The sequence below is a fragment of the Dermacentor variabilis genome, chromosome 5 (assembly GCF_050947875.1).
Source record: "Dermacentor variabilis isolate Ectoservices chromosome 5, ASM5094787v1, whole genome shotgun sequence".
Lineage (NCBI taxonomy): Eukaryota > Metazoa > Arthropoda > Arachnida > Ixodida > Ixodidae > Dermacentor > Dermacentor variabilis.
This window is the reverse complement of record NC_134572.1, coordinates 178,836,802-178,853,112: the sequence shown is the minus strand read 5'-3', so window position 1 is coordinate 178,853,112 and position 16,311 is coordinate 178,836,802. Positions and strand designations below refer to the sequence as shown.

The 16,311-nt window shown below is 45.9% G+C and overlaps 1 protein-coding gene across 1 annotated transcript in view; it reads left to right on the top strand.

The window, feature by feature from the left end:
- Positions 1–3,212, top strand: part of LOC142583725 (uncharacterized) — a 40,397-nt gene extending 37,185 nt beyond the window's left edge. The window contains exon 4 of the mRNA XM_075694213.1: positions 3,029–3,212. Coding sequence (XP_075550328.1) covers positions 3,029–3,198 — 170 coding nt within the window. The 3' untranslated portion in view covers positions 3,199–3,212. The remainder of the gene's footprint in view (positions 1–3,028) is intronic.
- Positions 3,213–16,311: the final 13,099 nt, after the last annotated feature.

Here is a 16,311-nt window from a genome sequence, read left to right as displayed (position 1 = left end):
GCGAGACTGTGCACAGAGAGGGGCCATGTTCTGAACAAAATGCTTACCCAAAATGCATAGCCAACAGTTCGACGAAAACTCGCCCGATCAGGTAGCATTTTAGAAAAAACAAACCCTAAGCGATCAATTCTGATCACTGACCAATAGTCAAAGGTTAATTAGGGCACTTAATATTTGACTCAGTCAGTGTTTATCCAGAAACCTCTGTGCTCGAGAGTGTCAGTAGAAGAAGGGCAGTTTACCACGTTTGGGCATTGTGAAAAATAACTTTAAAGAAACAGACGCAGTGTGTAAATCCCATGTTGACGATCCTGTCTGCAAAAAAGTACACCTGCGTACGCCGCGAAAACGGCGGAAGAGTCGACCAAGAACGAAAAAGAACCTGCACGCCTTTTTCCCCTGAACACCCAGCTTTCTCACCAGCAGAAGCGACCTCACAGCTCTCGTCTACAACGTCATGGGTCCCGCCTAGAGCTAAAAAAAAAAAGTAATTCCCATGAAGCATTGAGCGCGCAAAACCAGAGCGGTAAATACGCCGAGTAGCAAGAAATGACTTAAAGGAAAACGAAGAGGCGGGCCTTGTGACAGTAAGCACCCCGTAGGCACTCGGCAACCTTTTGAATGAAGCCAGGGGATGAATGTCCCTTGCACACGCCGGTCGAGGTGATGGAAGAAAGCTTCGGCTGCAGGTAGCGTAGCCCTCTTCCTCCTGCCATCGCTTCGCAACATTTCGTTTGCTCATATCTCTGCTGCTACCAGATGGTTACGAAAAATGCTTTAGGTTAGGACGATCTCAGGACGGCAATTCACAACTTCCACTCTATAAACAAATTTTTCTACTGGTCCTCGTGAGGGGCGCTTTAACAAAGGAGAATTGAGGATAAGACACATTTCTGCGCTCATCGTTTTAACCTAAGGAAGGTTGGCAACTGTCCGCCACTGAGTTGCACCCACTGAGCGTGTGACCAAGTCACTTCTTCGCCGGGTTTTTTTTTTTTTTTTTACTCCAGTGTAACTTCAGACGTTCCACGAATGGTCTATGTAAGGACGAGACCTGTCCGCGCTTTCAAGAGGCCCGTGATTCTACGGATGCAATGCAACCTTCATTTAAATTAAAATTAAATGATGAGGTTTCGCGTGCCAAAAGCATGATCTGATTATGATGCACGTAGCAACTTTCATAGCACCGTTATATGTCAGCACTGGTAACAAACGCTGACAATGGCCGTCTTGGCACATTATTACAAATATGGAACGTTCGTCTAATTGAAGCTGTACACGGCATTTTTTAACTAAATGGATTTTTTGTTTTTATCGGAAGTCTATGCGGTTGACGAACGTGGCGTTTCTGTAGAGAAGTTCCTAGGCGATGAGGACAAACTGTGGCTCTAATAACGTGAATCACCCGCCGTGGTTGCTCAGTGGCTATGGTGTTGGGCTGCTGAGCACGAGGTCGCGGGATCGAATCCCGGCCACGGCGGCCGCATTTCGATGGGGGCGAAATGCGAAAACACCTGTGTGCTTAGATTTAGGTGCACGTTAAAGAACCCCAGGTGGTCGAAATTTCCGGAGTCCTCCACTACGGCGTGCCTCATAATCAGAAAGTGGTTTTGGCACGTAAAACCCCAAATATTATTATTAATAACGTGAATTGCAGGATACTGGTTAACAAAACATTTTCCATTAAGCTTGTTGTTATATCTTTCGAGGGATTTGTTTATATGGCACATTTGGAGGCAATCAGCTTTTAATGCAGCCTCACTTTTGTTTTGTTCCTCAATCCCTCCCTCAAAACAAGCTAAGAAGCCATCGTTATCGCAATACACATTAATCGATCCATCAGTCTTGAAAATCGCACATAATTCGAGATATTCATGACCAACTTTTATAGCTCAATGCCGACAATATCGAAACCGAGCATGCTCCACTATACGGCAGACGCAAATGTCCCGTGACGACATGTGTGACGAATTTGAAGGGTGTCACATACGGCACGACACGTTGCGGAAGATGCTTCTCAGGCAAAACTAGCCGTATCAGCATCTGCCGTGACAGGACGCGACTTTTAGTTCAATTTCGTCACGTTTATCGTCGCTGGGTGTTTCTGTGCGATATAATAACGAATAGATCGCTTCTGTGCTCCCGGCTCGATTGTTTTTGAAATGTAGGCTCCAACTCAGGGAAAGCATACCGAAATGACAAATGAGAGTTTAGAGCCAGTGTATAATACAACCGCTTCAGACGACACATGCCTAATTTCTTTATACGTAGACGCGTTTGTGAAAAGCGAGCCTTGACAACGACAGGTTCGATCATGGAAACGTAGGCTAGACTGCTTGAGGCATTTAACCCAATTTCCCATTTCTTAAACCACAAAGAAATGACAACATGGGCGCCAGTTGATTCAGAACTACGCCCTGGCGAATACGTTTACCCTGCTAGTCATACTGAATGCAGTGCGAATGGGCTTAGGCAGAGCAAGCAGCAGGAAATTAAAAAGTGGCGGAAACAATACGGATTTCCTCGTAGGCATGCCTCATCCAAGACTACAGATAAAGCAGTAAGGAATGCAATACTGCACAGAAGTTAATATGTCGGCCTTGCGCATTCACCGAGCGTGTTGTCTTGAGGAAGTTGCTAAACATTCATGTTACGAACAACGTGAGAGCAAGAGCAGGTGTTAATGGCGCACCTTTCGTCTGCACACAACTTCTCGTGTGTATTTCCAATATGTCTCAATTAGTTGAGCTACATGTAGGAGGCGTTCTCTTCAACTACTTGACCAATATGTTCGCCGTATCATAATCATGTATGGCCATGTGAATTTATATGGGAATATACGGTTTTTCATACAATATCCCATATGATAATTTAGGATTATGGATAAAGAGCATATAGGATGCGCAGTGTATCTTTAAAGACACGAATCTCACACTATAGCTTTGTTCTTCCTCTTTTTAGAGAGTCTGAACGCGGAAAAGAGTCTTAGTGTCCTCAACGTGCGCTTTGTGGGCCCCGCCGCTTGCAGCGCACCCGTCTTCGCTGAGCCCGCACGCCCACTGCGGCCAGCAGCTGTGCCAGTGTGACCTGGAGTTCGCCAACTGCGTCAGCCGTTACCCGTGCCCTCGCAGGAGGGTGTCCTGCCAGCACAGCAAGTTCGCCGCGTTCCACGGATTCCTGCACGGCAAGAAGAGATAGCAATTAACGAGCCCTGCCCCCCTCCATTGGGGGCAGGGTGCCGACCGATACAACAATGGACTGCTCTACGCGCGGGGACCGACGCCCACTGCCCTGCTTCAGTCGCCCCGCCTTCAACCGTACAGCCCGGCGCCGCACAAGAGACGAAAGGTCAAAGGTCGCCGGCCTCCCGGTCACCCGACGGCCCGACGACCAGGCTGGAGATACAAGAGACCTCGACAGGGCTCGACGCCCTGGACTTCCGTGTGGTTCCCGACTTCCCCTTCCGTTGCACTCAACAAGACGCACCTCGGCAAAGTGCGACCGTACGTGGGCGCCAAGAAGGCGCCGGTAGCGCCGCCTACCAAGACGGAACACGAGAGGCCCACGCAGATTGCGGAAGTCGATCCCCGGGAACTGTCCTCGTATTCGGCTAACCTCAGCGTGGTCCTACCTGTCACACCGGAGGAGTCGCATCATGAGCGGCGCGTGAGTGATTCTCGCGGCGCAGGCCCCCTCGCAGTGAGAGGAGATTCGACGGAAGTGCTGTCAACTGCGTCTTCCGGGACGCTTGGATCGTCCAATGCCAGCAGCGCACCGTCGAGTGACGTTCCAGAGGACGGCGGTCCAACAGAATTAACCCCACCGGCTCCTGATCGACGGACGGCTGTCGCGGGTGAACCGCAGTCGACGTTCATTAGGAAGAAATCGCCACTGTACCCGGCCCACTCGCCTGGAACAGGCTTCTTCCTAGAAGCTAAACTTATAAAGTACCCGAAGCGAAGCGCTCCCAGCCCACCAACACGGCAGGTGGTGTCCGAGCAGAATCGAGGCCATCCAACGTCTAGCACAGCTCCGGTCCAGGCTTCGGACATTGTGAGTGCACTACCTCAGATGCAGTCGACACCGGCGACGCCCACTACACTCGAACTTCCTCTCAGTACTACACGACGTGCTGAGCACACCAGTGCGGTTGCTCTCCCTACGCTCCTCCCCGTCGCCATAGAAACTGCTCGCGACGTATCTTCGTCAAAACAGTCAAGGCTCGAAAGTCTGCCTGGGAATTCCAGCGAGGAAGCCACTGCATCTTAAAGGCCACCAACGGCGAGAGCAACTATAGGCTCTCACAGTGCTGAAACAAAGCCTAGTTCGGGCTGAGAACACTTTCAGGGTCAGCCAGACTTATCTGAAATGTGCGGTCGGTTTGTCTTCAGTGGCCTGCACTGAAGAAACTGGACTGAATGAGGCATTCTACAATGTGAGACGAGAACTTGGTGTATATCGTTTTGTTAATGTGGCGTTTTACTTTCAAAGGTCCTCGTACGAAACTTTTTGCAAAGAGTGTGTGTTTGTGCTCTGTGACTGGAAAAATGTGAACCAGTCTCTTTGCCAACTTGCGTACCCTACACTGTTATGCGACGCAGACATTACTGTCGTACTGTGTTAATTATTTTTTTATAATTTCATGAGTTACCTGTTTCATTATTAAAAGTTACCAATCCGTTCCATTCACATGCATGGCGACATTTATTGAATGTTGCCACACCATTTCGTTCAGTTGGCGACATTTATTAAACATTATTACTCTGTTTCATTCATTTGCCTGCATTTATTAATAGTTACCAGCTCGATTCATTCACTTGGCCACATTTATTAAACGTAACCATTGTGTTTCGCTCATGAAAAAAAAAGTTCCAAAAGCCAGGGTAATTCATACTTGTCTACATATTTGCACTGAGTCTGCTTAACAACGTTTCAAAAAACAATAACATAGACGTTTGGTTACTTATGAGGGTGGCATCGTTAGTACACAAACGATCCAATAGAAAAGAATAAATCCTAGTTATCTACGAAGCGGCCGTAAACGTGGCTACGTTTTTCTTACGTTGATGGTTAAAGCTAGTGAAAAGACATTAACAAGCGTTTCATTCACTTGGCGACATTAACGTACACCATGTCCAGCTATATATATATATATATATATATATATATATATATATATATATATATATATATATATATATATATATATATATATATATATATATATATATATAGAAATCTGGGGATCGCAAACCATAGCTATACTAGAATCGTAGCTTTCACCTTGTGTTTAAACTTCTTTTTCATTGTAACCACTTGTTTAACGTTAGCTCGGGCAGCCTATATACTTTGGCAGTGAGTCGCGACTTCTCTAAGTTGCTGGGAAGGAGTCCACACGCCGTGGCGGTGCTATTGCGAGGGTCAGCTGTCTGCCTTGTTCCTATCGCGGTCACCCACGGCGCATGCTCAGAATAGGTGGGCGGCCAGAAACCAGGTGGTCAGAACAAATAGAAGTGGATGCAGTTGGTTAACCATTTGGGCCTTGTCAGGGAGACGCCGGAACAGGAAGATGCCGATAAACAGGGAATATGAAACGCATAGTGTACACGTGAGTGCACACTGTCCACTTTAGGCTTTATGCTTTCCGCATATGTGCGCAAGAGATGTAGCAAGTGGGCAAAGACGCTAGCTGCCAGGTCGGGAGAGAAAAAGAGGTATATATACGCTTTATTTAATAGTGAAGGATGTAATCGGTGAAAGCCATCCGTCCAGGACCTGTATTATCCGGCGATCACTTTAGGGGATAGTTTCACTTTCGCGAGAGTTCGCAAGAATCGACACTGGACGCATCGAAGTCTGTAAGGCCGAAAGCGCTCTTGGTACTGTGCGAAGATAACCAGCTGGGAAAAACGCCTAACATGCTGTAGACTTTACACGCAAACGCCTCCGGTGCCGAGTCTAGCGAAATCTCACGAAAGTGAAACCATCTCCGAAAGTGATCGCATGAGAATGCCGCCCCAGAGCTTCGTTGGTGCAGTTCAGCGCAGCGTTGGCGCCCCTGATTAACATCACCAAATACTCCTACAACGACGAGGCAGTCTGTATCAGCCACGCATGCAATTAGGTAGAGGGGTGATGAGATAAGAAATAAATGCGCAAGGAGCAGGCGGAGTGCCGTACCACAGTATGTATCGAGAGTTGACGTATATAGATGTCATAAGGACGAACTGGTGGGAATTCGTCTGCAAAAGGCGCCGGGAAGGGTGAGGCGGGTTGCCATATAGGACGTCATGTACGCGGTATGGGGAGCTAGTAAAGGTGGGCACGAAACGCGTCTGAGGAGGCGGTAGGGATTTAAGAGGAAGCTATAACTCGGGCCCAACTCCGACGCGGCCTATTCAAATACATGTAAAACGCAAAAATGTTTTTCCGAGATAACCAATGGACCGATTTTAATGAAATTTGCTTAATTTGAGAGAAAATGTTAAATTCTAGTGACTGTTCGAAGCGGAATTTTGATTTAAAGCCTGAATTTTATTGAAGGAATTTTTTAAAATCCGGAAGTTCGATAAAGATAGAAACACGAAGTTTGCAAATCAGTAGCTCTCCAGCAAGAACAGACATCGCGATTCCGTAAACAGTATCCGTTAGATCATTGAAAGCAGAAAAATTTCACATGTCAATTTATATAATACGTCAATTTGTTACATTGGATACCAGGGTTTTGCAAGAGCTGCATTTACACATTACTAAATCTTTTGAGATTCATATGTCACATATAAATTTTGCCGCTTAAGATGTACCATGACGTGCAATTCACGGAATTGTGATATCATTTTTTATTGCTGAGTTACAGAGTTGTAAACTTGAGAGTTTCGTTTTCAGAAAATTTGAGATTTTCGCAAAATTTTAGTGAAAAATTGACGATTAAATCAAAAATTCTAAACCAACAGTAACTAAACCTTAGGTTTTTCTTTTAAATGCAACAAACCTCGTCAAATTTGGTGCAGTGGTTGCCGAGAAAAGCGAATTATCCTTTTACATCTGTTTAGATAAGAGCACCCGAGCTAAATCTTCCTCTTAACTGCAAGGAATCTGGTGTGTGAAGTGTGTACAGTTCGTTCGATGGTGACTGTAGCCTGATGCAATTTTCGCCCGCAAGCTGATTAGATTTTCTGTGCATTACTGAACGGCATAAGTCACAAAGCATCGGTCGGATATATGGTTTCCGATGCTATAGTGTATGTATTGTGTTACGTTCGGCTGCCTGCAAGTGATGACACTGGCAATAAGAATGTGTCTTGGGGAACAGAGACCTTCGTTATGAAACATAGTTCAACATTACTCCGCGGGACACGGCAAGGAAAGTCTAAACGGTTTTCTTTTTCCCCGGGGAAACTAGCTGCAGGACCTGCAGAGAAAATAATAAGGTTGTAGGTTCTTACACATTCCTATACAGCTGGACGCAAAAGGCAGGTAAGACTAAGTATGGCGCACTGTGCACACTTCACATGTGGAGCTCCGTAGGATAGCTAAGTAGCATCTGTCGGGACGTGCTACTGCGAGTACTGAAGGAACACTGTGTGTGTTTCCTTCAGTACTCTTACGTACACTACCTGTCTATAATATCTGTATATATTATGTCTTATTTATACTATCTTATCGATGAAAATACCACATAATTATTTCAGAGTTGCAACGGCGATGGTCTGACGAAGAGAGGAATCCAGCATTGAAATACCTGTGAGACAGCTTCCTGCAAAGGAACTACGAATCACTAAGCAGTACTTCAAGTTTCATACGAGATGTCTGGTGGTTGAGATTTGCTTCAGAGGGTGAAGAGAGACATGGACGTTAATCAGCGAGAATGCGTTTCATTAGCTACGCTACAATCGACGACCGTTGCAGGAAAACGGAAAAGTGAAAGAAAAAGAACCCCGTCACGCGCGCGAACCGCGCCACGCAGTCAAAGGCATTCGCACAGGCCAGCACGTTCCAACGTAACTAAAATTGTATTATTGAGTTGTTACGTGCCATAATCACCATTTGATTATCAGTCACGCCGTAGTGGTGGATGGCGCGGCGCTAGGTTATCCTCGAAGCCGGCTCCATTTGGCAGCGTGGCGGAGGCTGCGGGTCGAGGAAATCAGAAGCTCGGAGGCTGGGCAAACTATAACCAACAGGTTTACTGGCACTTGAGCAAAGCCTATGTACATAGTTGAATGATAAAAATAGAAAAAAAAATAAAGTGTTTAGCAACGAGCGTCTGGATGAGCATTATTTCCACTGCCCAGAGTAGCTTATTTTCTCTCCGCACCGTCATTATAACACCTCTGTTCAAACACTCCCTCCTGACGGTAGCCAGTCACACACAGGTCCACACCCACCAGGACGACAGACAATGAAGGAGCACATGCAACACTGTCGCAGACGGAATATCAGACCGTTTACCTCACCATGTTCCAGTAAACGCAAAGGTGGAGAGAGGGTCTGGCCGTCGGAAGGGGAGAGGAGACCTTTCACTCCCAACTGGTCTTCTCCGCTGTTTCTCAGTACAGCGCAGGCATCAGTCCGGGGCGGCTTTCGTCCGGGAAACGTCCATGAGCCCTTCGAGTCGTCTCGGCCTCCGTGGCGTGGCAACTCTACCCCTCCACAACCGAACCCTAAGATGGAGCGCGCCTACATACAATAAATCATCAGCAGAGTTTCCCTACGCATTCCAAAACGACTACTGCAGACCCTTCGTAAAAACCCAAAACGTGCTCCTTTAGAGACGATGTTCTCTATGTGTGTCCACCAATTAAGCTTTCCTGTACAAATCATTCCCAGATATTTTAATGATTGTACCATGGAACTATCTCCTGATCATACGTCATTGTTATCCGTATAGGAAAAGTTAAAGGGAAAACATTAAAAGGGTTGACATTTAGCGACACGTGTATTCCTTTGAGCCACATTTCAATCTGATTCAAATACGACTGCAATACTTTATAAAGGCTATGTATATCATTTCACACCAAAAGAAAAGCGATATCATCAGCGTATAGGGCTCGTGCGCTCAGTTGGTGGCGCCACCGCTCTCCAAGTGCGCAGCGCCAATGCGGCCACATCGCGCATTTTGTCCCTGTTCCCATGCTGTTTCCTTCCCGGCGCGCAGCTCGAAGTTGTGTCACGTTGTGTGCGGTGAACGTCGGTGCGGGAAAATGGCAACGCAAAATGAGTCCCGCTTGCTGTTTTGCGGCTACGGACGAATAACAAACATTCAGGAGTACTTCAAACGAAGTAGTTTGCTTCGTGGTGGCGACTTATACGCCGCTAATCACGTTTACTGCGTAAGAGAAGAATTGCACAGTGTCGTCGGTCCGTCGGAAATCATGGGAAAATGCATCGCACAAATGAAGAGCGTGGAGTACGACGTGCGTTTAGAGGTAAGTAAACTTTTTTCTTGGCATGCGATAGCGATTACTAGGCTATCGCCAGCCTGGCGCGCATTAGCAGAAAGCTGGGATAGTTGGCATACTAGCAGCAATAAAAAGACGAAGAGACCGCACGAAGTGCCCGTCTCATGGATTTCTAGCGACGTTAGTGCTTTAAATGAGCGGATTACCTTGTACACAGTGGCCGATTAGGTTCCATGAAACCATTCTCGGATTTTTTTTTTCTACTGCGCAGTTCTAGGCTTGCACACTCGAGCAGGCTGGTTCTGTTGTGTTCATTTTCTGGAAACACTTCTGTGCGGGCATAAACTGACTGTGTATTTTTCTTCCCCTAGTTATCAGCGCACGAAAGAAAAATTGTGAAAGCTTATTGCACGTGCAAGGCTGGATGTCGTGGCTGGTGCAAGCACGGCGCGGCACTGGCCCTGTATGTCAACTACCACCAACACACGTCGTGTACGGACCTGCCGTGTGCTTGGCGAAAGCCATCGACCAACGCTTGACACAAAGAAGTCCATCAGTGAACTATTCCCGAGTAAGTGTGAGCGCCTGTTTGCACTTTGCGAAATCTTTTTGAACATGTGCAACTGTGTTTTTCGTTCAGGTGGTCCCATCATAAAGCCAATCCTGAAGCCCCTCAGCCCGACAGTCGTGCACAGCCAGTTTCCCGACGTGAACTGCGCGTTCAGGCATGTCATAAATTTTGAAGAGAGTTGCGCGATTGAGGCACCTGATGCTGTTGTCACCGTTGCTGCCAAGCAAACTGACGAGTCGCACTGCGACCTCGTAAAAAAAAATATTTGATAATGAGCGGCAGCTTCACCATAGCTTTGAAGTTTCAAGCACATTACCCCTGAGGCTCAAAAAAAGTGACATGTTGTCCACGCTCTCAGCAAAGGAGAAATGCTTTTATGAGTGTGCGATAAGCAAAAGCATGGATGAGGTTGTAGAAATTGCTTTAGCAACAAGGCGGCAAGCATCAGTGACAAGGTTTGTTGCTATATTATACCTAGTGTATCCACTTGTGTTTCTTGTGTTTCCTCTTATTGATGAGCATACCTTATCACAGATGGCACACAGAACGCCGTCTGCGAATCACTAGCAGCAGTGCACACCGCGTCAAAACCAGGTGCAACAACTATGAGACTCTGGCAAGTTCCCTTGCGAGGCCAAGGTTCTTTTCATCTGCTGCAACTTCTTATGGTAAGCTAGAATTCAGAAATAGGCTAGATAATCTAGGCACTGTGCTAAATTGTATGAAAGAAGTTCACGGATATTTAACGCATAGCATGACAAACATTTACCGGTGCTGACTGTGGAGTCACCTTTTACTGATGCTTTGTGCAGGAAAACAAATGGAAAATGAAGCAAGAGCAGAACTGTCCACAGCACTTGGCACTGTCATCCACGAAGTAAAGATTCATGCATACTTTGAAAGAGAGCTTGAAACTTATGCTACTCTTTTGATTTGCAGGTTGGCCTTTTCATCCACCCGGAGCAACCCTGGCTATGCTGCAGCCCAGATGGCATTCTGGATTCAGATGGAAGAATGTGTCTGATCGAGATAAAGTGCCCATTTTCTCTAAAGGATAGGAAACTCATCGACCATGAACACGAAGAAAGCTTCGTGCCATACATTCACTATGTGAATGGCCAACTTCGGCTGAAGAAAACGCACCAGTATTATTCTCAGATGATGCTTATGCTGTACATTTTAGGCATGAGAGAAGCGTTTCTTTATATTTATTCATCACAGCAAAGCATCACCGTATGTGTAGAGCGCGATGAAACTTTCCTCGCAGAATATGTGCCCAAACTTGAGACCTTTTATTTTAAACATTTCTTGAGTGAGATAGTTAAGTACACCTGAAAGCATTCTAATTTTTTCTTCTTTTATGTACTATGTGATGCACCAGTGATATTGTTCTAGTGCTTTGAAATGTTTTAAAATACCTGAAAGCATTCTCATTGTTTTGCTTCTTTTATGTACTATGTGATGCACCAGTGATATTGCTCTAGTGCTTTGAAATGTGTTAGACCTTTGCGTTCCGGTAAATGTTAATGGTACTCTAAGTTGGTTTATGGTGTTTAACGTCCCAAAGTGACTCGGGCTGTGAGAGACGCCATAGTGGACGGCTCGGGATAATTGCGACCAACGGCCAGATGGCTGGTGCGAAGAGAGCCAGAGAAGGTGACTCACAATAATGAAATGCTCAGCACCTTTTCGTGTCCAGGTGCAAGGATTTGTCACCTTGCGTCTAAGGTACCGACGGCTTCGGCATTGTCGCGGCCATTGATAACGATCAGCTCTGTCAAGTAATCCCCTTGGGGTGTCGTATTGAGACTGATACTGCATTTGACAAATGAGGTAAATGATGTTTCCCCTATTAAGTGGTCTGGAGAAATCAAGACATTTAAGCTGCGTTTTGAGATGCTGGAGAGATTCCCGCAACCAGCATGATGTGAATCAACATCTTTTCGATTTAACGATGTATTCGTCACTGATGCTTGAGGGCTCCTGGCCGAAAGGCGACAATGAGTCCTGGCAGTACTGACACTGCAGCGTACACAAGCTTCTATAAATAAATAGTAGTCTAGTCACCGATTCAGAGCATTTATTTGTTTGCATTTTTGTGCGTCCTGGCAGAGCACATACCCCAGATCCTGAGATTTTAGTTTATACTTCTGCTAAGTCCACTTGGAAAAGCAAGACGTTTAAGCCGCGTTTTGAGATGCTGGAGAGATTCCCGCAACCAGCATGATGTGAATCAACATCTTTTCGATTTAACGATGTATTCGTCACTGATGCTTGAGGGCTCCTGGCCGAAAGGCGACAATGAGTCCTGGCAGTACTGACATTGCAGCGTACAAGAGCTTCCGTAAATGAATAGTAGTCTAGTCACCGATTCAGAGCATTTGTTTGTTTGCATTTTTGTGTGTCCTGGCAGAGCACATACCCCAGACCCTGGGATTTTAGTTTATACTTTTGCTAAGTCCAATAGGGAATAATACATTTTGTCAGTATGCCTTTGTAGCTTTATTATGCAACCATGCACGGCTAGTGCCAGCAGTGCCACTCTGTAGTAGTAAAAACACAGTAATGTGTTTGCCAATATTCATGTGAATTGCTGCTATACTTTCAAACAAATGCTCCCGTGTGCTTACAACAGACCGGTATATAATTGACTGTGTGTTGGAGATGTCTGTGCTAATACTTCAAATGTTTTTCTGGTGCAATATTTTTGTCTCTTTAAACATATTTACAAACGTCTCACAGCTGGGTACGAGTGGTGGCCCTGACTTTCATTTGTATTGTGTTTCAATGTTCATCTAAATTTCCATACAAGAGTTTCTGTATTGTGCCTCCACAGGAATGTCGGTATTGTGACACTTTACAATAAAAACTTCTACAGAAACATGCATGTCATTCAGGCTCTGGATTATCAACACTCCTCGGCAGTAATGTTGTGCTAGATATCTAGTTTAGTTTCACAGTTTAGTGTCAATATGACTGTCGTACAATTACTGTACCTTGAAAGATGCACGACATTTTTTTCATTTGCAGTAATTGACATGGCTTTTGAGAAGCTTCCACTCTCAGCTCACGTGCAGGTACCAACGTATGTGAATTTAAAATGAACCACAGAAAATCGTATATTTTTAAAATGTATTTGTATTTACCATCCATCACATCACGTGCCAACTTATTATACAAAAAAGAACACCATGCCAGTGCCGCTACAGCTGCTGCTATGCTGCATTCCCCATAAGCCAACGTGTATGCGCCATTATCACCTGCAGCTTAAACATTGAAGAAAAGGTTGGCTTAGCCACTGAGAGAACGACCTAAGTGCTCTTTTGGAACCATTACAACTAAGCATGCATAGTAGACAAACATTCAGTGATGTCAGCCTCAGCCCAGCATATTCAAAAGGCTGCTTTTTCGCCCAACAAATTTATCAAAATGAGCATTCAAACTAACTCTGTGTCTGGATTACTTGGCTCAATAATGGGTGGCTGAAGGTTCGCAAGAATGCAGCACATCCGCATTATGTCACTCATGTGGGGAATCAGATCAATAGGCACCCTTGAATTCACTATGCCAAACATTTTCAGTCTCTGTATAGCTCTTTCAACATGTATACGCACTTGTGCGACATGATAGGTTTGCTCCAGCTCTTCATGGGTGAATTGAACATTTCCTTTCGAAAATGGTGGTAGCACAATAATTCCCTTCTGGCTTTCAGTGGGTGCTTTAATTCCAGGGAAACCCTTGTCCGCTAAAATAACATCTCCTGGTTCTATGCGATCAACAAACCCTGACTCCAGTGTAATGTGAGTGTCTGAGGTGCGGCCACCATACGCCTGTGACACAAAGGTGACTGTTCCATTTGGCAATATACCTATCAAAAACTTCAACGTGTAGCCACCTTTGTAATGCGAAAACAGGGCACGTTTCTGTTCTGTGGTGGGTGGTTCTTCTGTGCGAAGCTCTGTGCAATCAATTATGTAGCGGCAGCGTGGGAAGTGCAGCTTAAAACATGTGGGCATCGTGGCTTGTACTGCTCCAAGCGATGGCTCCGGTATCCATTTCTGCATTGGATTTAACAGATTAGTTAATACAAAGTAGAATATGCGGCTAACTGTCGTGCGATGAAGGCCAAAAAGCACTGCAATGCTGGCGAATGAAACGCCCAGCTTCATTTTCATCAGGAATATGGACAACTTCTGGAAAATCGGCACGTCCACTTCTCTCACAACAATGGGTGAAAGCACAGACAATAACAGAGAAAAGACGTTTGCGCTAACACCACACAGTTCACGAAAGGCATCCTTTCTCTGGATCAGAGAATTGTAGCCAAGAAATGCACAGCTGCGCTCGTTCGGTCCGATAGCTGTCGATCTCACAGAGGCACTTGCTTGTACACCTTTCTCAACAATGCTGGTATGGCAAACTTGTGTAGATGCAGCGCCTTCTGCTGTCACAGAGAGGAACAGAGTGCAAACACCTCCGTTAAAGTCTGCATCTGTCTGGGTCATCTGAAAAGTTGTAGAAAAGCATCTCGTCAAGCTTTGTTTTAAGTGCTTGGGAAGAACTTGAACGCATTGAAATGTTGCGTTAATCTCAAGCAAAAGAATAATGTCTTGGTTGACAGGAATAATTGAGTGATGAGATATTAGTTAAGTGGAGTCGCGATCGAATACATGTTCCCTGCCATTAGGACCACTTATGATCATTGGTGCATGAAATGAAATGCCTCGAAACACTGCTTGAATTAAGACACAACACAGTGCTTCCAGTAAACTGGGGTGTGGCCTGAGGGTGGTACATCAGGGCAAGTGTCACTCCCAAATAATTTTTTTTCTGTTTACTTTGGGACACCGAGCACGAGAGGTAAACACCTGTCTACCCAGCACCTATTCCGTGTCAAGGGCGTGCCTCGTCCAAAATTTCTGGCTAGGCCACTGACGCAAACGAAACACGCCTGAAGGCTAGTCTCTCGTGATAATAATAAACATATAACACGTCTGCTCACCACGGATGCGGATGTGCCCGTTTCTTCCGGTAATGCAATGATTTCGTCGGCGAAGTCAGTCGAGGAGTTCTCTGCAGTCGCCGTGATTGCGCTCTTGGATGTCGGCGCTTGAAGCACTGCGCGACGTCGTTGAACCCTATAAAAAAAACAGCTGTAAGCCCGCTTAATGAATACTGCAATACATTTTCAGTTTTCATGGAGGCGCAACAATTTCTTTGAACTATCGGTTCAGCCGCGCTTCAAAGTCGTAAAGAACTGTAGCATCGCAGCAATTTTTTTCACAGCCTATTCTAACCACTTCACGGGTAACCTTTCTATTAATAACACTCACCTCTTATATCTGTCGAGCTTTGATGCCGGTAGTACTGCATCACTTCTTTTGTAACACGGCGGAAACACAGTTGGCACATAGGCGGGATGGCCGGCAATCGTGCTCGCTTTGTTACCGACAAAGTGAGCGCTGCAGATGACTGTCCTGCGTTGCACTGGCTGCCACAAATCTCCATTCGGGCTAAAAATAATAAAAGAAAACAAGGGAACCAACAATGTGTTAATATTACCTTGAGAGAAAGCGATAGAAACCGCGCGAAGACATGACGCGCTTGCTTACCGGGTGCGCCGAACGGCAGCGATCCAACGTTGTCGCCGATCAGCCTCGTACGATTTCCAAGGAAAGTGATAAAACTGCACCTTCGGCAGTTTCCCTGCCGTGTTCTTGTAGCTGTTATGACATCCGCACACGCAACAGTAGATAGAGGTCGACTGTTTTCGCCGTGTACACACGCTTGCGTTGCTAGGGGCCATCGTCCACCTGCTGCGGCTAGGCGCGGCTGTGCGGATGGAACAGGGACATTTCGCCAGCCGCCGCCGCAGTGGCGCTGCAGGTCTGATTTGAAACAGCAGCGCTCGAGGCCTACATGTATACGTGCACACATAGAGTTTCTCACTACATTACCTAGAGGGAAATCTGGCGCTGCTGCGCTGTGGTATGCATGGGAATGTCGGTATATTGTGGATTCGGATTGGCATCGTTCCCGTAGAGACAGGACACCTTGAAGACGCGCTTGGCAAGTATCGTTCCGTCTGTCACAATGATTCATTTTCTGCTAGAACAGCACGTGAAAAGCTGTTTCAGCTTTATTATTATGCGAAAACATGTTTTGTTTAACTATGAGAACTTGTTATTGTGTGTACGACTACATGTTACGTAAAAAGGATCAGCGGGCCGCTAAAGTTGGAGGACAGACGACAAGGTTCGCGCTCGCTTTGCAACAGTTGGTCGTCTGTTCTTGCTTTTCTTCGCTTGGTCATGCATCGTGGGTGAGTAAAGATGTAAT